At 32.9% G+C, this 23592-nt stretch overlaps 1 protein-coding gene across 1 annotated transcript; it reads left to right on the top strand.

The window, feature by feature from the left end:
- Positions 1-6261: 6261 nt before the first annotated feature.
- Positions 6262-22662, top strand: LOC132746991 (small ribosomal subunit protein eS12-like). Its single transcript, XM_060736297.1, has 6 exons — positions 6262-6377; positions 6487-6529; positions 7978-8103; positions 8575-8677; positions 9138-9239; positions 22516-22662. Exons 2-6 carry the CDS (start codon positions 6507-6509, stop codon positions 22576-22578), a joined length of 417 nt encoding a protein of 138 aa, XP_060592280.1. The 5' UTR covers positions 6262-6377; positions 6487-6506; the 3' UTR covers positions 22579-22662.
- The last annotated feature ends 930 nt before the right edge of the window (positions 22663-23592 follow it).

The raw sequence follows: 23592 nt of genomic DNA, 5'->3' as shown, positions 1-23592 counted from the left end.
TGAAAAAGGAAAAAAACTAAATTCTTTTGCACCACCTTCTCCCAAAATGAGTCATTCCTGCAAAGTTCCCTTGTTGATATCCTTTATTTTTTAGGTTTTTCCCCATAAAAGGGAGATAATTGAAAATAAAACTAAATAAAATTAGGGGTTTTTTTTGAAAGCAGTCCCCCAATGAACTATCACCTAAAAATTTCATGTTATTCTTTTATAGTTTTGAGTTATTTCCCGGCAAATTAAGGTAAAAATAAAAAGGGCAAAAAATCCAAAATTAGCAAACGGGAAGGTTCTTTTGCAGCATTTCTACTCAATGGATTTTATCTACCTAAAAAGTTTCATTTGTACTCTTATAGTTTAAAAATTTATGTCCCAGAAAAAATTCAATGGTTGAATTACAAAGGGCAAAAATTCCCAAAAAATTGGAAACCGGGTTAGGGTTCTTTCACGACATCTCCCCCCCAATGAGATTGATGTCATACAAAGTTTTTTGATCCCTTTGTTGTTTCAGAGTTTATGCCCCGGAAAGAAAAGCGGACGGACAACAGACAGACAAACGGTGATTATCCCACCCTTGGGGAGATAAAAAAAAACTCGCGAGTCTGATGTGTTGCCTTGTCGACATTTTGCTGTCATTAGGCATTTTCTTCTCAAAATTGGGTTATTTTAAACACTGCTCTTGAAATTTTAAGCCCTTTATAAAAATTTTTTAAAAATTTTTGTCAGGATTAATAAAACTGTTTTTTATCAAAAAAAAAATACCAGGGAAAAAATTTTAACTGACAATAAAACGTGGACTTGATGGTTTTTTCACTGCACTCAGGTAAATAAAAAAAAGCGGGCTTAAAAAAATTTGAAGTCAATAAAACCTCGGCCCAAGTTTCCTGGACAACCCTTTTGGGGATTGATAAAAAAAATTTGCCTGTTCCAAAAAGCCCTTTCCATCTGTGCCCAAATTTTCCCCCAAAATAGAACTCTTTATTTTGGGGCCAAAAACCATTACGGGCCCCATGAACTTTATTGCTTCCAAAAAATTCACGAAACTTTTTTCAGTTTTGGGGAAAAAGGGAGAAGTAGAGGGGGCCAAGTCGGAGAAAATTTTTGGGGGGAGGGGAAAAAATTTCAAACCACTTGTTACAAGCCGGAATTGGGATGTGTTGAGTGGCACATTGTTTGCGGAGCGAAGCCTTTTAGCGTTTTTTCCCTTTTTTTAAAGCTTCCTTACCAATTCTAAAATTTTTAATAACCATTTATGATAGCAATCGATTATCCCCGACTATCCAAAAATTTAACTATCTTTCCCTGAGAGGCACCCTCTTGAATTTCTTCGGAGGAATAGAGCCAGGGTTTTTCCTGCATGCTTTTTTTTTGTTTTTTGGAGGAAGTGAGCTTGGAGTTTTTACTTGGGCATTTTTGCTGCCCATTTCACCGTCTCCCTCCCCTTTTAAATTTAGCAGCCCATTTTTTTACTCTATGGGGGTGACCCTTCCAAGTTACTATGAAAATTATGGGTTTCTTGGGGGACCCCTTTTTCGGGTATAATACAACTCTGATTTTTAACTTTTTCCATTTGTTAAATTTACAACCCTACTGATCAAAATGTTTTTTATGTTTCAACGGGAAAAATTTTGTAAATTTTTCGAATTCTTCAATAAGATATTGGTATCGACGTATCATGTGTAAATGTCAGTGTAGTGGCTAGAAGTTTATTGGGCCGAGAACTTTTTGATCATACCACAGGTATGAAAATTTACAAAAGTCAATAACTCAAAAATCATAAGTGCAGAGCACAAGTTCTTGTGCACTGCACTTTGTCAATGAGATACATCATCCTATGAAGTTCAAGTCAATAGCTCTTAAAGTGTAGTAGAATTGGCTCGGACAAAATTAAAGTATGAAAATTAACAAAGGGCAAAAAACTCAAAAATCATGAAGTACAAAGTACCACTTTTTGTGCACTGCACTTCTACTCAAAAAGATCTTTTATCCTATGAAGTTTCAAGTCCATAGCTTTTATAGTTTAGGAGAAATGTCCTGGACAAAACATAGTATGAAAATAAAAAAAGGGCAATAACTAAAAAAATAGGAAGTGCATAAATATAACGACTCTTGTGCACTGCACTTCATTCATTAAAAGAACCATGGATGCATACCAAGTTTGGAGTCAATTCAACTTATAGTGACTAAGTTTTGCTCCGGAAAAGCCTAAGGGACAGGACGCTGCCGACGTCAACAAAAGTAACCCCTATACGTCGTTATTTTCAAGGCGATACAAAAACAATGGGATATGTTATTGATAACAATATTTTATTGATAAATTTTTAAAAGTCCTGTTGTCTGACTCATTCTCCCTACAGAAGATTTAGAAAATAAACAGCAAACTCCTTGATAAACTTTGAGAACATAGATAGTCATTTATTAACTGTTTCCACAGTGGTTTCTAAAATAAGACAAAAATGGCGAATGATTCGAGAGGGTATAAGTTGTTATGAAGCCTGCATATCTCACCAGCCATCAAAAGACCAATTTAAAAAGAAGGTATAAGTTTAGTCCTATAAATATCATGACGTCACTTTGAGATATTTTTGCTTCTGGCCAAAGCAACTATTAGACGTCAGGCTTGACCGACATAAACTATAAAAAGCCTGTAACGATTGCGTATCTCACTGTATTTCTACATATTTAACTTCTGTTCTGTTCTTTATTACTTTAACTAGATAATGCACAGACAAGGTCCCTCTGTTTGATAGAAGAAAAAAAACGTATGACACGTGCAAATGAATTTCGGCAGCAATCAATGCGCTTATAGATTAATTAGAAGCTTATGATATTAAGTAAACACGTTTTTGTTTCATATTTTTTTATATATACTTTACAAACACATTTTATTAGATTCTAGATCTATATTAATTTTATCGAATCTGCAAGACAGATAAATAACATTTTTTTATAAATATACTTTATTTCAGAAGAAGTATACAATGTATAATTATATAATAATAAGATATTTCTTATTATTCATTTACCTTAACAACATGCAAAGCAAAGTTAATACGTTATATATATTTTTGTAAAGTGGGCCGAGTTGACCCGTGCCGAGTTGGTATAGGGCCGAGTTTACTCTTTTCCCTAATACAGAGGGGGGGGGGGCCCACACAGTGTTTGGGGGTTTTGTTTGGATGGTATACAGTATATAATTTATACATATTTCAAGGTTATGACTTAAATCTCATTTTAAGGTCACCATCAAGAAGTATACATGTATATACCATCCAAACACTGTGTGGCCCTGTGGTCTAATATTTTGGACTTCTACACTTATACAGTATAACTTCTTAATGGATTTTGCTATCAAAAAAAAACAATTGCAATCAATATATCAGTGAAAAATGTTTGAGGGAAAGAAAAGGTAAATTACCGTGCCAGTTCAATCTTTGAATAAACAAACTGACAGCCGAATAAAAGTGTCCGAATAACAGCTAGTAATTTTCTAATTAGTGATAATAAAACGATTCGTCCCACCTATTATTCGTCCTCCAACGGCTCGTTTCATTTAGTGGTCGCTTCCCTTGCTATCTAAAACAGAGATATATAGCATGGTAGCCCTTGCAATAAGAATTAAAATATTTACGGTCAGTTCTCTATTATTCCCTATGGCACATTCGACAGAGGCTGTTTTCAAATAATCTTTGATAACACAATTTTGTAAAATTTCCTTCTCAGAAAATTATTTGCTACTGTGTATATATCCTTGTTACTTTCATAACGCCATTGTTATTGGAAATATATACATTATTTATAGTTGGGATAACAATTCAATGGACCGTCAACATATATTTTTTTTTATAACTTCGTTAATACGAGTACAACCAATGAATATCTCAATTCATGCTATAAAAATATAATGACTAAAATTATATTGCATGGTTACTGTGATGAAAACGAAATCTGTATCATTTACTGCAAGCCTATGCAATTAAATGTAAATGGGTTATTGTAATTACAGGCACCTTTTACTTCCGACCAGTTCACTATATCATAATTTTTGCAAGCTTCTACAAAAATCTGAGGAAAACAACAACAACAACAACAAAAAACTACATGAACTGCATATGTATCAACACTTGGGTTAACAACGTAGAAAAGGAACGACCTTGTGCATTTTGCCCAGTTGTAAATCTGTTTGAAAACAAATAGATAAATATGGTGGCTGATTTGTGCCATTTGTGTTTTCGCCCCACGACCCCGCGAAGCGAAAATTTGATAATTAACAAGTTAAAATGACAAGTTGACTGTTTGATTGCTCATGAAACATACTTTCCAATAAGTATTGCATTAGAAAAACACGTTCCAAACGTGCTAAATTAAATTGGTCTGGCATTACCATTGTTAAAATGGCGCATAAATAAATATTAAGGATACGAATTATATTTAGAAGATTAATAATATTTTTAAACTAAAATTTTGCACACTTATGTGTGTGAATGTAAAACAATTAATTGAATAGTTCTATGTGGAAAAACTCAAAATGATTAGTTTTATAATATTCTATTGCATATATAAACTATACATATTTTTGACATCAATATATCTACACAATATACAAAAGGTTGGGCCAAAAGTTTTTGCAACATTATCGTTGGCCCTTTCCCTTGAAGCATCAGTTTCAAAAAGGGCGCGCTTGTTGCAAGTTAAGCTTTACAAATCTACATTAAAGAATTAAAGAGTAGATATGCATTAATTATGATAAACACGATCAACAAGGAAAGGCGGCGTTCAATGAAGTTGTGTGCCACATGACACTAGGCACTAACCAATCCATCATATCAATTGTGAAGCAGATACTCATTTGTAAGTATTGATAAAAACACAATACACGCACGCACACATACACACGCGCACGCACGCACGCTTTTTATAATAAATAATATAATATAAATTATGTTTTAAGTAACAATCTTTGTCTCCTTGATCTGGGACTTAAAACGATAGTAAGTCCCTGCTTTGATATAATTTTAACATGCTGGAATAAGCACTTTGAAGGTCATTTAAATTCTGGATGCCAAAGAGTAGCAGTTTCATACTAAGCGGATTGAATTATCTTGTATTTGTAAATATTTTTCTTCTTTGTCAAGTGTAGCTTTCACATAGAATAAAAACTGTTGGACATCCTCTGTCATAAAACCATATTTGCATGCTAAATTATGGGTGAGATAATTTGTAAAATTTTAAGTGAGAATTCAAATTGCTATATTTATTATTCCTCATATGCGCATGGTAGACAGCAAATTCGATTATTATTGGTTCGCCATGAGTATTGATGTGAAAGAACATTTTCGACGGATTATTGGAATAACTGTGGTAGATTTAACGGTAAAAAGGTTATGTTTTTCTTTTTACATAAAAAAAGTTTTTGAATTTTCTCCTATCATCAAATTTATATTTTTTTTAAAATACAAAACATACGATATTTTACATGGATTCTAAAAATTATTTAAGGTCGCCGTTGATAGCATTTCTCAAAAGATCTCTGAACCTATATTTGTTTGGGGTCATATTAAAATGGTTAATTTTTCGGACGAAGTCCGTCTGTTATCAGTTTGACTTTCTATAAAATTAACAGGGAAGGACTGAATAAGAGAAGGATTTTCGTTTGTCATTTTAAAATTAAAAACTGAAGTCGGTTAAACTCATTGGTAATTCTGAAATAAAATGTAAAGGACAGTTCTAACAATTCTAAAAATATATGCAAAGGATAGTTCTTATCATTCTAAAATAAATTTTTAAGGATAGCTCTAAGATAAAATGCAATTTAAGGGATAGTTTTGCCACTATAAAAATGTAGAGGATAGTTCTTAAATGAAATGTACAGAAATGAGTTTAGTTTCTTAATTTGTATATAATTACAAATTTATAAATTTATACGTAAAACAAGCAAAAGGGACACCTTACTACTTTGAAAAATCATCAATACCAATATGCTATAATTTAATTTCGATGTTTACAAAATGGGTATTTTCTTAGCTACAAGAAATGATTATTATGTCATTATTATGCAAGCATTGCTAACACTCTTTTTGTATTGAAAATCTCTTCTAAATATTGTAATCGATGAAATTCTATTCTGATATCAGATTTGAAAACCAATATTTAATTTTCCTGAAAAAGTGTTACAGTACAGTATCTCAGAAGATTCTAGCAAAACACAATCGATTTTAGTTTTATAAAACATCCTGACCTTTTCTAGTGAACAAAGGGGGGGGGGCAGTTTTTATACAGAAAACAATGAAGGAAAATATTTAGTGGTGTTGAATCAATAGTTATAAAAAAATTTGACTTCCGCTTCCTTTCTACGCGGAGTTTTCCCAAGTGGATACATCATTGTAAGTTGGCCTGCCTAAATCTTCTTTAATCGTCGAATTTGTTGAATGACAGCATATTATACTGTTTGTAATTGACATGAAAAACTTTTATTTTTCCTTTTCGTTGCAGAAGGACGTCCGTTTCTCAACATGGCTGGTTCAGATACGGAAGGGTAAGTTGAAATATTGAAAAATATTGCATAGGACACAGTATAGATCATTTGCCACCACGGAACAGTAAAATTTACGGCATATTCAGTTTAAATTGAAAATTATGAGGACACGATTTATAGAATAACTTTAATACTTTTCTCGTAACTGGAATAGAGTAAAAAATTGCCGTAAACATTTTGAACAGCACACATGAAGTTTGGGGTCATGCCCTGTCGTCCGCCTTGTAAACTGTACATTAATACATTAAAAGGGCGCATTAAAAGTAAAGAAACGAAGCAAAACACAAGGAATGCCGTGCCTTTTGCACAAGAGATATACATTTTATCTTCACATGTGGAAAATCAATGTCAACAAAGTATGCTTTTCTCTCGTCGATTCGTGACTCTTATTTGGAAAAATTGCACTTGTTTAAAAAATATCAGACATACATACAGTTCAATAAGTGCATTTGTTAAATAAATTCATTATCTAAAAGTTCAAAAACTTTAAATTACTTCTTAAAACAACCGCTCAAAGATTAGAGCATCTGAACATGTCAACCATGACTGTCTTGCTCAGCTGGACGCTTACCCATCGATTCGTGAAATCCGATTCACCCTGTGATGTCATCAAAATATAGGTGCTCACACCACTAAATATTTGCATGGTTATTTTCAGTCCGATCTGATCAATATATGTTTCAAAGTCTTAAGTAAATTCTTACAGCATAATGAATATTTTTTGGGCTGAATTGTAAGCGTGTTTGATAAATTAAAACATCAATATCGAATATTTTAAAGTAATTAGGTCACCAGCTGATTGTACGGTAAGGTCATTTACACCTGTTCAATTACGCATTTTGATTGGATAGAATTGTCAAATCAAGTGTCTAATAAAACTTGTGTAGTCTTCGGATGGTGTATGTCCTTGCAGAAGTATTTATACCAGGCAATTATTTAGGTCACGAATCGATGAGAAGGCACGAATCGATGAGAATAAGGCATAGTTTAGCAATTTCGTACTGGGACGCGGAAATAAGCATCGCCTAGAACCCTGCATTACAGGAGGTTTCTATTGTAACATTTTAGGAAAACTGTTTAATAATTTGATAATTTTCTAATTGAGAGCAAGACGATGCAAAACATTAAAATAAATTTATAGTGCAATTCATGTGCTCAACACCCAAGATAAGCACAATATTGAATATAATTCTCATAAACTGTGTTGTAATAAATTGTATTCTGAGACAATGAATAACTGCCTGTTAGTACTGCTGTGCCAAAAACTTGAAAACAAAGTAGTTTAAATGACATGACCGCCAGTAGGTTCCAACTGAAGTGTAAAACTGATTGTCTAAAAATTATATGTTGCTTTGTCAATCTCATTTGCCAACATAATGATAGACTGAACTACAAAGTTATGATACCTTGGTGAAATTGAATAATTAAATATCTACTTTTGTTTGCAGAGATGAAATTTCCACTGGGGCGGGAGCCATGGATACCATGACCGCCCTTCAAGAAGTCCTCAAAACTGCACTGATCCATGATGGTCTAGCACGTGGATTACATGAGTGTGCCAAGGCACTTGATAAGTATGTTTAATTGTAACTAAAAAAATATCTTTATGGTAGGTCCAATTTAGGAAACATGGAATTTTAGATATTAAAATGATTAAAAAAGAATAGAGGGTTAAAATAGAAATAATGTCATGTTTTCACAAATAGAGAAAGGGCTAATCGAAGACAAACATTATAATTTTGAAAATTGAAAAGAGAAAAATTCTTGTAAATTGAACTTAAAATTTTACCAGTTGAAAGCCACCCTTGCGTGGCCCTTGCAGTAGGGTAAAAAGGCCTGTCAAAGAACATTGTTCAGTAATTGACCAAGGTGAACAATTCTTTAGAGTGATGAAAGTACAAAGGAATTTGCTTAAGCTTATCCTGAACGGAAGATTCCTCACAATGAACCTTCAGGTTTGACATATTCTGCTTGTCGTCTTCTTTCAAGCATTTACATTGAGAGTGATTTGAAGAGTTTCATAAAATTTTTGTTTAATTTTGCAGACGTCAAGCTCATTTATGTGTACTTGCGAGCAATTGTGATGAAGCTATGTATTCAAAGTTGGTTGAAGCTCTTTGTGCTGAACATGGTATTAACCTCATTAAGGTAAGTATTGCAGCTGGTCTTGCTTATTTGTTTCCATTCTCATTTATGTTTTATATTCTATAGGACAGTTTTACTCGCCTTGTATCTGCTTAAACTAAATATATTAAGATATTCACTTGAAATTATCAGTCTTCATGGTCTTCATTATAGGTCACTGATCAATAACTGGAGCATGAATTTTGAGTTAAGTTACCGGACACATTTGTGAGCTTAGAAAACTTAGTTTCAAGGTTTTAAATGCAAATTTACTATCTCCACATCCTACTGAAAGTGTAATTTGTAATCTTTTCTGGATTTTCTTGATCATTACCGACATTAGAAACTTGTTGTATTAAAACTAGTGGTAAAGTAGAAAAAAATAATGTTTTATCACACACATAAATACTGCTGTACCTTGTTCAATTTGGTTAAACATGGATTCTATACATTGAGAATTTTAAGTGATGGAATTTCTAAACAGGTTGATGACAATAAGAAACTTGGTGAATGGGTTGGCCTGTGCAAAATTGACAAGGAAGGAAAAGCCAGGAAAGTTGTTGGCTGTAGCTGTGTTGTTGTTAAGGTGAGTAATTTAATCACAACACTTCTTCAATTGTATGGAAGATAAAGGTTTAAGTGTACTTCAGCAGTATTAAAATTCTGTTTAAACGTAAATACATGTTGTCAATTTATAGTGTTCCAAATTTAAAACCTGGGGGTGAGAGTGAAAATTATACAGTGTTCCAGATAATTATTTTTACTCAAGAGTCAATACTCTCTGTTTTTTATACTTCAGAGTAAACTGCCAGTTTCTAGCCAAATGAAGGAGTAAAATTGACTCTCAGTTTTAAGAACTTGGGAGTCAATTTGCCGCAAATAATGATACATTATATTTATATACAGTACAGCCTGACAAAAAATAAAAAAACTGCTCTCAGTTTTATAATTTATCAGAAATATTGCAGCAAGGCAAGGTATTATTTATATTTAGTTTAAGGCATATTATAAGAACTTGAACCATTTTTATGTGAAATTAACTAAATGTATACATGCAAACAGTTGTGACCCACACTGAATTCTTTTAGCTTGTGGGGCTAATTATCAACCATTTATGTACCAAATTACATGTTGAGATGACTGTTAATTTTAAATTTAAAGGACAGTAAATTATCTTACATATAAATGAAATAAAATAAGGTGTGATGCATATCTTAGTTTTCATTGTATTTTTTTTCTTTAAAAAATAGGAGCTAGGTACACAATAAAAGGTTGCAATTAATTAATTTTTTACTGTTCAATGTTAGACTTTTGGATGTTGAGAACCCGTTCTGTGGCCCATTTTCCACCCATTTAGTTGTTACAACACAAGGCACATTTCAAATGCACTTCAAAAATTGACTGAATTACACACTGAGAAGACACTGGGCTTGTTACACGGTAGAATGTGTCGATTTTTCGTTGTTTGGGTTACGGACAAGATTTTAATCAATGTATACAACTTGATAATTTGATAAAAATTGACAATATTTTATTCGTCTACTTCAATAACATGACAGACGCTTGATTTATCTTATGTACATCTATTACCGAGCGTCTCTGTGATACAAAGTCGACTGGTTTGCAATTATAAACCCAGGCTGAGAAATAACACACCTTTATAGAACAGTACGCTAACCAGTCAGTCATTTTTTATCGGTGTCAATGTAAACATTCCTACGCCAAATTTGTTTCACTAAATGCGTAAACTGTAATTATCATGCGTAAATATACGCCAAAATGATGACGAAGCTGGCGTATCCCTAGTATTTGCTTGCGTAATGACGCGATACGCACGCTATCTCTAATGCTGATTATAGCTTTTTGGGCCTATGATGAACAGCCTGCTGACCCCCCCCCCCCCCCCCCTCCCCCCCCACCGCCCCCCCACCCTTTAGAAGTCACCATAGGACTTTACAGTGTTGTTGTATCTTGCAAAATAAACTAAAGTTAACAATGATGATAAAGAAACAACTCATGCTTCCTCATCTGAAAGTAGTGTTGAGATTTGTTTTTAAACCTATCTGAATGTTAACTGTATATACCAATCTAGTATTGAGTGTTTTCCAAATTTTATTAATAATTGTAATACTTAGTCATTACTGAAAAAATACATTTTTTTTCTCAATATTTCCTAAACTACTAGAGGGAATGTGCTGAAACATTGACACACTTATTTCTATTTCTGTGAATTATTATCTATCATGATGTACACAGGTCCAATAACTTGGTTATCTTTTTACATGGTTACCTCATTTATTATTGCCAAACACTGAGAATAGTCGTGCACTGTGTCTTGAGGACGACTCTGTTTATCCGAGTTCTAAACATTCTATTAATTGTAGTTCAGCAAAAACACTCACACTATTGAGTTATATAATTGGAACCATTTTTAGAAATGTCTGGGGAAAAAAAACATCCTTCCTATAGTGGTCAATAAACACATTGGTATATTAGGTTCTTCTTGTAAGGCACATGACAAATATTGTCATTGCTGCTAGTCCATAGAAAAATTCAAATGAATGAAAATGACCAAATCGTTTGGCCTTTCTCAATGTTTAAATGATAAAATTATAATGGAAATTGACAAATGTGTATTTTATAGTGACATGCTAATTTTGAGCTGTTTTGAAATGTACGTGTTTTAAACATTAATATATTAACCAATGATGAAAAGCAAACAACTCATGCTTCCTCGTCTGAAAGTAGTGTTGACAATTTGTTCTAAAACTTTTCTGATGGTCAATATGTTTCTTGCCGCTTCTAACATAGTACCTATGTATCATGCCATGATCTTGTCTGGTTTTGAGTCCACAGAAATTGAGTTGGTGTAAGAATTTAGAGGTTTTAAAGTGGGCGTCTTCATTGTTACGAATCTGTCCAGTATCAGTCTGTGATATTGGGGTTTAAAAATTAATGTCATCATTTGGGCAACCAGTTAAAAAAAAAAAATCTGGTTGTCCGAAGTAAAAACTGGTTGCCAGAATCTTTTCATCAGAACATCTCCAAGCAATTATTGATCAAATCTGCAAACTTATCTTCAGTGAGAAACAGTCATAAATGTAAGCAAACTAATTGTATTTGATATCTTTCATTTTATCACTATTCGTGTCATTTTGATTAATACTTTCTGCAAATTTTTACTTGTCAATTGGGCAAGTAATTAACTTTTAAAAAAATGGTTGTCCGGACCAAATAATGATTGTCTGGGGCAATAGGACAACTGCTAATTTCGCAGACTGGTCTATGATTCTGACCATATGTCCTCTCCTTATAAAGCTAATGAAGGTTATTTGAAAATACTCCACAACTTTTTTATTGTGAATTAATTTAATATTGTAAATTGTGTGACAAATCATGTTAACCGATGATGAAAAACAAACACTCATGCTTCCTCGTCTGAAAGTATTGTTGAGAATTTGTTTTAAACTTTTTTCTGATGGTTAAACTAATAAAACCTATAAACTAAAATGATTCAAAAAAAACTTTCAGCTGGAAAAATATTGAACTCAAGATATTTTATTTTCAAGGAGTTCAGAAAAATGTTTAATTGAAAGCTTATGAATTGTTTTACCATGTCAGTTTACATAAATGAGTCTGCATTAGAAAATGTATAAATAAAGTTGGTATTTTAATTTTTTGCTTTTTTGTGTATACAGACAAAATAGAAAAATGTATATACAGACAAAACAAAATAGAAGAAACTTGTAACTTTTCATCTGCTGCAAGATCTGAAATATATGGTTTAAAAAACTTTTTGTATACCTAATTTATGAGGGAAGGGATTTTGTCTTTGCACTGGTAAAAATTTTTTGTCTTCTATTCTGTGCACTTAAGAATTTTTTTCTGAGGCGAAGGGACTTTTGGCGTTTCACTGAATTAATACTTTTGTTTAAAGTAGTGCTACAAGAAAAAGCATTGAGAAAAGTGATAGTTTTTGTAGCCACTTGAAAATTGATAAAAATACTTGAAAAATTGATTAATGTATTTATTCCATCTAGATGAGCCATGTTTTGTTAACATGAAACTGTTAGACACTTATGTTACAGTTGATCTGCTGGCCTTTCTAATTGAGTTAACCAATGATGAAAAACAAACAACTCATGCTTCCTCGTCTGAAAGTAGTGTTGAGATTTGTTTTTACTCTTCTGATGGTTGACTGTATGTTTTAGATAAATTTCGAATGAGAGCCCTGAAACCCTTGTAGCAAAGCTATTCTTGCATATCAGACAGGATTATCTACTGTTTACACCGGTGCTAGAAAACTATCTTACACCCCCCATGTAAGACAAGTCTCGTGCTTTAAATGACATCATTGCCGCGAGCAACTTATGAATGAATTGCGTTCTTAGGTCGACGTCACTAAACCGTTATGAATGAAGTTGTAAGTTCATACACTACTATAAGAAATCAAAGTGCTGAAGGCACTGCAGTTGGGACGTATGAAGGATCAAATAACTATTTTTTTCTATTTCGGGGCAGATAATTTCAATGAGTGAAGGGTTGTTGCCGGTTGATAAATATAAAGTGCACAATTCAGTAAATGAACAGTAGTTGATACAATTATTCTATGACCACATGTTCAAATATAATATTTTAAATATAAGGTTACATGTACGTGTAGGTCGATCATAAACCGTTATTGGCCTTTTTTGACAAGAGAAACAAGTGAAATTAGAGCTACCAGAGGAAACTGCAAGCTTGACTATTTTTTAACACATGACATTATAAAGGGAGACAAAGCTATGAAAAAAATAATCAATTGTGATATATATCAAATTTTCTGTATCAGTATCAAGTAAACACTCAAATGGTCAATATTTTTTGCATCACATTATATGAATGTGGACCATGTCATTAGAACTTATAATGGCCTTTGTTTACTGCAATTCTCATGCTAATCTCTTTCACTGTATAACGTTACAAAGTTTCAATCAAATTCCTTCAATATTTTAAATCCTCTCTCAGAACAGTATCATGAAATATATACGGAGATAATTCAAAAACTAAGTAATGTAGAATTTTGGTTATTTGACACACAAGACTTCTGCTCACTAGTCTCTACAACTGTATTTAGTTTGAGTGTGATATCATTGAAAAGATTTACTCCAGACAACCATTATTTTAAAAAAGTTGTTGTACATGTATTTTAAGAGATGATAATTGTAAAATTAAGCTAGAAACTAGAACTCCGCGAGTCGGATGTGTCGCCTTGTGAACAATGTAGTTTAGGGAGAAATGGCCAGGACAAAAACGGGGGGAAATATGAAAAATAACACAAAGGGCAATAACTAAAAAAATTAATTTAATAAGTTCAGGAGCAGCAGTTTCTGAAAACACTGCACTTCTTATCAATAAGATCTATAATTCATACTATGATGGTTCAAGTCCATAGCTTTCATACTTGAGGAGAAATGACCAGGACAAAAATAAAGAAAGAAAATCAACAAAGGGCAATAACTCAAAAATAAAAAAATGCAGAGTACCAGTTTTCTTGTGCACTGCACTTTCTTCTTAATGAGATCTATCATCCTAATGAAGTTTCAAGGGTCCATAGCTTTTTATACTCAACGGGAGAAAATGGCCCGGACAAAATTTTAAAAAAGTATGAAAATAAACCCCAAAGGGCAATATAACTTCAAAAAAAATTTAAGAAATGCAGGAGTCAGTAACCAGTTTTGTTGCCCTTTTGGGCAAACTTTTTCTTAAAATGGGAAGGGGGGACCTAATCCATTTCTATGGGAAGTTTTCAAAGGGGGGTCCATGGCTTTTATTAATTATGAAAGGAACAAAATGGCCCAGGACCAAAAAAAATTAAAATATGGAAAAAAAATTAAAACAAAGGGCAATAACCTCAAAAAAATTAGGAAAGTACCAGGGGAGTACTTTGGTTCTTGTGCCAAATTTGGGCCACTTTTTCTTTAATTGAGGATCTATTCCTCCTATGAAGTTAATTTTTTTTCAAAGGGTCCCCATAGCTTTTTTTAGTTCGGAAAGAAGAAATGGGGGCCGGGGGACAAAAATTTTTAAAGTATTTAAAAATAAAAAACCAAAGGGCAAATAAACTCCAAAAAAATTTTAAGAACTGCAGAGTTTTACCGGTCCTTTTGTGCATTTTGAAATTTGGGTTTAAAAAAAAAAAGGAAGGGGGCATGCTTTTACCAATTTTTAAAGGGTAAAATTTCAGCCCTTTATAGTGGAGGGGGAGTTTGCCCCGGGGAAAAGGGGTTTTGGGGGGGACGCCGACAACGAACGGGGAGGGGCCCCCGGACAAAAGAAACCCCCAAATTTTGTCCCCCTTTTTTTAAAAGGCGACCCAAAAAGGGGGGTTTTTTTGGGAAAAAACCCAACTTTTTTTTCCCATTTTTGATTTTTTCGCTGTGGAAAAAAAGGTTTTAAATTAAAAAATTTCATAAACCCCTTTTTCCCAGTATTTTTTCGGGCAAGCTTTAAAACAAAAGTTAAAATGTAAAATTTTAAAGGGGTTTAGAAAATTAAAAAAAGGGGGGCCACGAGGGCTTTTTAGGTTTTAAACCGTTTTTTAACCCCCCCCCCCCCTTTTGCGGGGGGGCCATTTTTTAACCCCAAAGGGGCTTTTTTTTTTTGAAAAAAAAATTTGGGGAAAAGAAAAACCCCAAAAAGGAAAGAGTTTCTTTGCTAAACTTTTTAAAAAAGGGGCTTTTAGTTTTTTTGGGGTTTTTTTAAAAGAAGTTTTTTTTAATTTTTCCCTTAAACCCCCATACTTTTAAAAAAAACCAATGAAAAAAACCCCTTGGGGGGCGGGGCCATTTTTTAAACCCCGGGGGGGCTTTTATTTTAAAAAAATTTTTGGGGGGCCCATTTTCCTGGGGAAGATGTTTAAAAACTTAAAAATTAAAAAATTTCTAGCTTTTTTGGGGGTTTTTTAAAAAAAAAAGGTTTTTTTTAAATTTTTTACTTTTTATGCTTTTGGGGGGAAAAATAAAAATTTGGACCCCTGGGGGGGGCCAAATTTTTTCCCCCGGGGTTTTTATTTGAACCCAAAACTTGGTGGGGAAAAACTCTTTGGGGAGATTTTTTTCATGCTAAATTATCTTGCTCTAGCTCTTTGGGGTTCTTTTAAAAGAAGATTTTTTAAGTTTTTAACTATTTGCATTTTAAAAGAAAATAATGACCCCCCTGGGGCAGGACCAATTTTGACCCCAGGGGCTTTTATTTAACAATCTTTGTAAACACTCAACTAGAAGATATTTCATGCTAATATCTTAGCTTTTCTAGCTCTTTTAGTTCCTTAAAAGAAGATTTTTTAAAGTTTTTACTATATGCATTTAAAGAAAATTTAATGACCCCCTGGGAGGGCCCCAATTTTGACCCCGGGCCTTTTATTTGAACAAAACTTTGGTAAACTCTAATTAGATGAGGGGTTTCGGGGTTTAATTTTCTTGGGCTCAGCTTTTGGGGGGTTTTTTAAAAAAAGGGAAATTTTTAAAAAAATTTTTTTTACTTTTTTTTGGGCCACTGGGGGAAAACCCCAAATTAAAACCCCCTGGGGGGGGGGGCCCAATTTTGCCCCCCGGGGCTTTTATTTAAAAACTTGGTTTAAGGACCCCCTCACAAAAAGGGAATGTTTTCAACCCAAAATATCTAAGTTTTGTGGGGCCTCTTTTTTTTTTTTAAAAAGTTGAAAATTTAAATTTTTTTTATTTTTCGGTTCCCAGGGGCAACCAAAAAGTTCGGGGCTTTGGGAAATTTAAATTTCCCTTTGCCCCCCAATTTTTTTAAAAAGGGGGGAAAAACCCCAAAGGGGGAAACATTCTTGTAAAAATTTTGGTTTTAAAAAATTTTAGCGTATTTTGGGTTTTTTGGGGGAATTTTCTTTTTTAAAGTAAAAAGTTAGGGGCCGGACAAAAAGGGGGTTTCAAAAAAAGGTTTTTGACCTGCCCCAACTTTGGGGGGAACGGGGGTGAAGCAAAAAAACAAAAGGAAAGGGGAGTTATGGTTTTTTTGGGAAAACTTTTGGAAAATTGGGGGTCTTTTAAATTTTTAATGTGGGTTCAGTGTTTTATTTTGGGGGAAAAAAACCCTTTTTTAAAAAAATTGGTTTATATTTAAAAAACTTTGAACCCCAAAGGTTTAGGGTTTTTGGTTTTTTGGGGAACTTTTTGGCCATTTCCCTCTTAAAAGTTTTTCTTTTTTCCCCCTTTGTAAAAATTTTTACAAAAAAAACCCCTTCCCAATACATATTTTGGGTTTTTTTTCATTTTTTCGGAAAAAAGAGTTAAAGGGAAAATTTTTTCCTTCCAAAAAGTCCCGGGGACTATTTTTTTTTTCCTTTTATCAAACAAAATCTCAAAAACCCCCCTTTAAAAAAATTTTATTTCCTCCCTTTGGGGGAAAAACCCCTTTTTTCCCAAAAAAAGTAAAAAAGTCTGAAAGGGAAATTTTTTTGAAAAAAAAGATTTTTTCCCTTTTTAAAATTTTTTATTGGGGGTTCCTTTACCGCCAAAGAGGGTTTAAAGGGGGGCCCGGGGAAAATTTAAAATTCTCTCCCTTTTCAGGAGCAAAAAATTTTAAAATAACATCCCAAAATTTTCTTTGTATAGCTATTTTTCAAAACCCCCAGTATGTTTAAAACCTTTTACTTTTTTTCCCTTTTAAAAGTTTTTTACCCCCAAAATTCAGTTTCTTTAAAATTTCCCAAAAAATTTGGGCGGGCCTTTTAAAGTCCCCCTTTAGGGGAAAATAGAAGGGGGAAAACTAATAAAAAACAATTTTTTCCATTTTTTAAATTTTCTCGGGTTTTTTTACTTATCATTTACACCACCCAAGGGGGGGGAAAAGCTAAAGATAAAAACATGTTTAAAAAAACCCACAGGCACTATATACCACATTTACCCATATTACGCTTTTAATACTATATATAAAGAATAAAAGGTCCCTAACGAGAGAAAATATTCATTGCAAAAACAAACAAGAACTGTTCCCGGTAAAAATTACACCAGATCACTATTTTATTCTTTGTGGTTTTGGTCTCTAGGAATAATGTATCCTATCATAAACACTTTTACTCATCGAAATCCTACAAAATGCTCCAAAATACGAGCAAGTTTCCAAATTTCACTGAAATGTCATTGCATGTCGTTTTCGACGTCCAAGCGATGCGTTGTAAACAAAAGGTGAATTCTGGTCAATTTTTCTACAAAATCAACGATAACTGTTAAGATTTCGACATACTTTCTTTAAAGGCAACTTGTATACAGTCAAACTGCGATGTCTTTACTTTCACAACTGTCCGACGATAACACTAACAAGCTAAAAAAATTAAAAATAATTGACAGCTCCGTTCCAGAAAGTAACCATTTCTTACATTACCGCACTGAATATAAAGGTAAAGTAATGATTGGTTAAGCGGAAAATCCGAGTTTTAACATTTTCCTTCAACACAATGTTCATGACTGGCCTTTACTATTGACAGGGGATTCAATTCAGACTAGCCCTCTAAAAAACTCCAACTAGTCCAAAGTGTTAATGGTGCCTATACAGTTATGATCACTACATCTGGAAACTGGAGATTCCCCACTGAGTGTGATGCTTATCTTCATTCGCTTGACAGTGACACATGTCCACCTTAAAAAAAAAAAGCAATTAAAAATTATATGAAGTGCAATAATTTGCAAAAAAAATGCTTATCTTATTTGTCTCTTCTTACATTTATAATGCAGAGCACTAGATTTGTGTGTCAGTCATACAAAATGACTTTCAATAATACTATTTAAATATATTTGAAATACAATTTCTTTAATAAATACTCATATAGTAATACTAAATTCCTTTTTTGTGATATTTTTTCTGACACATATGTGCAGACAGTACATTGTGTACACCGGTCTTACTGACCTGTGTGATACCATTCTAAGCATGATGCCAAGAAAATTTTGGACTTGTGAGAGGCTGTAAATGACCCCAGATTGATCATAAAGGTAATGTGTAACCAAACGCTGAAAAGCATTTGACTATATCTCAATCCATTGAGAAGTGCATCACTTTGAAATCAATTTTGATTGAAAAAATCGAGGCAAAAATAGTGATTTTGGGCAATTTTGAGATTGTCCCCCTCGTTGCCATGGTAACAGAAAATTTAAGCCTGAGCATGTTGTTGCAAGGGCAATGGTCCAGTCAACATTTGTGCCAAGTTTGATTAGTGTTTGAAGCAGTTTTTATAGTATTATAGCAATTTGAACTTGTAACGGGAGACTTTTCAATGAAAACAGCCATTTTTCACAAAATGCTCATGAAGTAATGGTTAAGAATTTTGCATCTTTGATTGGGAAAAATATTTAGTACCATGTACAAAGTTGTTAATCCAACAAATTGTATATCATTCAAAGCATAAAAAATACATAAAAAATTGACAATGGAATGTGTTTTTGAACATCATCTGTCTGGTACCATATTGGATTGAAATGGAATGAAGAAAAATTGTCAGCTTGGATAACGGGAATTTGACTTATGATTTTTTTTCTAAACTTGGAAAAGAAAAAAGCATATTTTGGCATTATTTGCCACTGGGAATGGGGTCTGTTAATCTGACCCGTGGTGACACTGGTAAAAAATGCATGTTTTCATTAATTTTTTTTGGAAAACAGTTTGGTTTGTGAAATATACATTAAATATTATATAAGTACCTGTTGTTTGTAATAATCTTCTAGTCTTTCTTTAATCTTATACTGTACTTTTTTCTAGCTACATTGTACCAGCCTTTCCAAGTGAATATTTAAAGTAAATAATCTTTTATTTTCCCTGAAAATATCAATTTAGAGATTTCATTTCAAAATCATCCAATACTACTCTCTTAGTGTGTGTATATACAGAGACATATAAATACATTTTATGTATTTTAACGTCTCTGGTATATACAATGTATTATATGTGTCTACACAATGAATATATATGTTAACACTATTAATATGATTGTATGTACAGCATGTAATGACATAATTAAAATTTGAAAAAATTTATGATAATAAAATATTAATAATATTCTTCATATTACTCCACAGTATTACCACTAAAATAGAAAATGTTCTATCATTTTATTATGATATCTTTTTTTACATGTAGATTTGTGAAAAAAAATGTGAATATCAGTAGTGTCAAAAATTGTTTAAAATCATAATTATAAAATGTCTAATTAACACTGGATAAAAATTACTTCAACCATGTATTGAGAACAGGTATAGATCATTTCCAACAGTCTTTGCTGTTGTGTTGACATTTTCGCGACATGGTTGTGTGTCTGCCTTGTAATCAAGAGGTCTGGGTTCAAATCCCTTTAAGTGCCTTGAGATTTTTCAGGTTAACAATTATCAAGGTGGCAGTGATTTTTTTTTTTCAACTTTCAAAACAACCTGTGGCTTTATAAATGGGAAAACTATAGCTTGATTAATCAGAAAAGAGGAAAAATTCAACCACTGAAAATGGAATTTACCCATACATTTAAAAAAAGTGTAATTCAATTTAAAGGGGTTCATTGAGGTATTTTGTCATGATGGGGACTGAAATATTTTTTCCAGATAAATGTACCATTTGATGAATGTTTAGAACACTAATCTTTGTACAAACTTTTAGATCATTTGCGCACTTCGTTTTTCCAGAATAGTTATTCAAATTGTAAAAAGATGACCCAAAATGAAATGACTAGACTTTAAATAGATATAATAATTTTTAAAGGTCAAAATAAAATTATTCTGAAATATTCAAGAATGTGCCCCATTTGGTAGAGACGTAACGGCCGTGACAATACCAAAAAATTGTAGGCGTATATGCCGGTTTTTCCTGTAAAGGCAGATACATTGTGTAATATCAATTTGTAAAAATCTGTCGGTTTTGCAGTCTAAGTATGAAATCGAAATGTCTTGGGGTACGAAAGACTCGAGATCTCCAAATTACTTCGAAAAATTATTTTACGGGAAAGTATTAGGTCCTCGGAAACAAATTGGCCATCAATAAAATAAACTTAATATTATTAGTTCATTCAAATTCCCATAAACATATTTTTTGCTTTATTAACATACCTTATGAGCTTTAAACAGGGCTTTGATAATTATGCTCGTGAAGTAGGTCGAAAAATTATACCGGAAAGTTGTTCGGATTCATTTAACCTAAAATTATCGGCTAATTCAGAGGACGAATAGATTATCTTAACATCTCTGGCCTAATTTCTATTTCAAATATCCACTTTGCAATTATAAACTACAAAAATTTATCCGATAAATAATGTCTTTTTTCAAAAATTCTGGAATATAATACAAAAAAATGTGATGATAAGGCGGATGAGTAAGTTAAATATTTGCAAGCCGTCAAGCACTATGACCCAATTAATTTACTATCCCATTCATAGAATTATGTGACCTTTCAAAATTATATCCGCTACGTTTCTAATACCGTAATTCAAGCTCAATTGCACATTATTTTCAAAAAATAAATTTCTTGTCTCCACTTCTGTTCGCAATAAATCGAAGTTTTCAGAAATTCAGAGCACTATTTTTTCACTCGCGGCGGTTATTATGCGTCGGTCATGGTCGGGTGATCACTATGAATTCAGCTTAGCTTGATATGTTAGAATACCAATATAGCATTTAGAGTGGCGATGAAACGTCACAACAGTGGGCGTTACCCTGTATGGTTGGAAATTTCGGGTTTGTAAGTGCACTAGTTGGGACTACGTCCCAACTAAAAAGTGCATAATGAGAATATCCGTTTTCATAATTTCTGTTCTGAAAATAATTGATATATGGTATGCAAGAAAAAGAAACAAACAACGGCTGTCAGTGCAGACGGGTATATCTAGCTCTCGGGGTAACTGTTAAGCGGAAACGTGGCAGAGCCTCGTTACCGCCGTAAACAGTTGCCCTCAAGCTAGATATTCTGCTCTGTACTGGCAGCCAGTGTAAGATTCTTGTATGATATTCTTGTTTGGGGAACTTTCTGTTAGTTAACTGCACTGAAAAGCATACCCATTTATTGGCTCATTTTGTCTGGGGTTTACTTACTGTGATGGCATAGAAAAGGAAAGCGATAGAAATATATTAAAATGCTTGTTCATTGTTATAAAGGGAGACACGGGCAAAATTTTCATTTCTTAGTTTTGAATTTTTCATTCATTATTCTGTAAATGCCCTCAAAATGAATATATTATAGACGCACAAAGGAACGAAACTTTTCTCCATATAAAGAATAAAATGGTGGTTTCCTAACTTTACCCGCGTGGGTCAGGTTAGAGCGCTAGCATTTCACATTAGTTGTCAAAGTGAACTCTAGAAACGTTAAAGAACATGTCAAATGAATGACTTAGGCTTGTTTCAATCATACAATATCCACAATATCTGTTATTGTAACTTCAAGGGTTTGTTCAAGTCACCTGACTTGTTTTAAAACTATTTTGTGATTCTATTGGTGTCTAAATTTTGTTCAACATATATAGCTATATTTACGCTTCAAACCCAAGATATATAGAATTTAAACAGAAATTCTTGCTGAAACTTCACGCAGTCATTTTTTTGGATGATTTGAGTACATAAGATAATTTTATAATTTTAATATTTTATATTTTTGTCATTATTTTGCCTGAATATCCCTTTAATTCTTTTTTCAGGGATTTCATACTGTGACAACAGGGAACATGTTTTTATTTTTGCCTATAACCCAGCAGTCTTTTTTATACCCCCCTCGTACAAATCAGATAGCCTTGTGTTTCGTTGCTCTTCCTATTACTGGTCTAATACCACATCTATTTGATGTTATAACAGTTGATTTAAAGGAATGTTTAACATTTGTATTTGCAGGATTATGGAAAAGAATCACAGGCCCTTGATGTTCTCAATGACTACTTCAAGAGCAAGAAATAGAGATAAAAAGAAAACGTAAAAAAGAGAAAAAAGTAAAGAAAAAACCTGTAAAATTGTAAAATAAAAGTGCAGTTTTGAGGCAAACATCTGGTGTTTTTTGTTATTATTAGCTTGACTATTTAAGAATATGTAGAGCTATTGTAGTCACCCGAGCGTCGGCTTAACCACATAATGACTTGTGTTAAAGTTTTTGTAATACCTCATAAATTTGTAAAGTCCATTGACATATGGCTTTGAAACTCACCATCATGACCCCCAACCAGTAGACAGGAGGAGGAAACTATGTGAAGCATTTTGACAGAATTATGCCCCTTTTCAAATTATAATTGATGTTAATTTTTGTAATATCTCAAATATTTTCATTCAAAGTCCATTGACATGGTTTTGAAACTTTGCACACTTGTCCCAACCTGTAGACAGTAGGAGGAAACTATGTGAAGTATTTTGACAGAATTATGCCCCCTTTTCAACTTATAATTGATGTTAGTTTTTGTAATATGTCAAATATTTTCAAAGTCCATTGACATATGGCTTTGAAACTTTGCAAACTTGCTCACCATCATGACCCCAACCTGTAGACAGGAGGAGTTAACGGTATCAAGCATTTTTACAGAATTATGCCCCTTTTCAACTTAATAATTTACATTAGTTTTTGTAATACATCAAATATTTTCAAAGTCTATTGACATCACCATCATTACCCCAACCTGTAGACAGGAGGTAACTGTGTCGAGCATTTTGACAGAATTCTGCCCCTTTTTCAACTTTGAATTTACATATAAGTTAGCATACATACCACCTCGGATATTTTCATATTCTATTGACATCTGGCTTTGAAACAAGTTGAAATTGTATACTCTTCTTTGAGAGCATAATAGGACTCTCTCCAAGAAATTTTTAAGAAAAAATAGAGAATTTTACATTATCAAGGGTCTTTTACTATCAACACACTAAGATAACAAACTATGATATTTTATGCACCAAGAACAATAGATGAGGAGGGCAATGAGCATA

Source organism: Ruditapes philippinarum, unplaced genomic scaffold (assembly GCF_026571515.1).
Source record: "Ruditapes philippinarum isolate M1 unplaced genomic scaffold, ASM2657151v2 ctg7912_1_1_1_1, whole genome shotgun sequence".
In the NCBI taxonomy this organism is placed as follows: domain Eukaryota; kingdom Metazoa; phylum Mollusca; class Bivalvia; order Venerida; family Veneridae; genus Ruditapes; species Ruditapes philippinarum.
The sequence above is the reverse complement of the archived record's forward strand: the minus strand, read 5'-3'. Positions and strand labels throughout refer to the sequence as shown.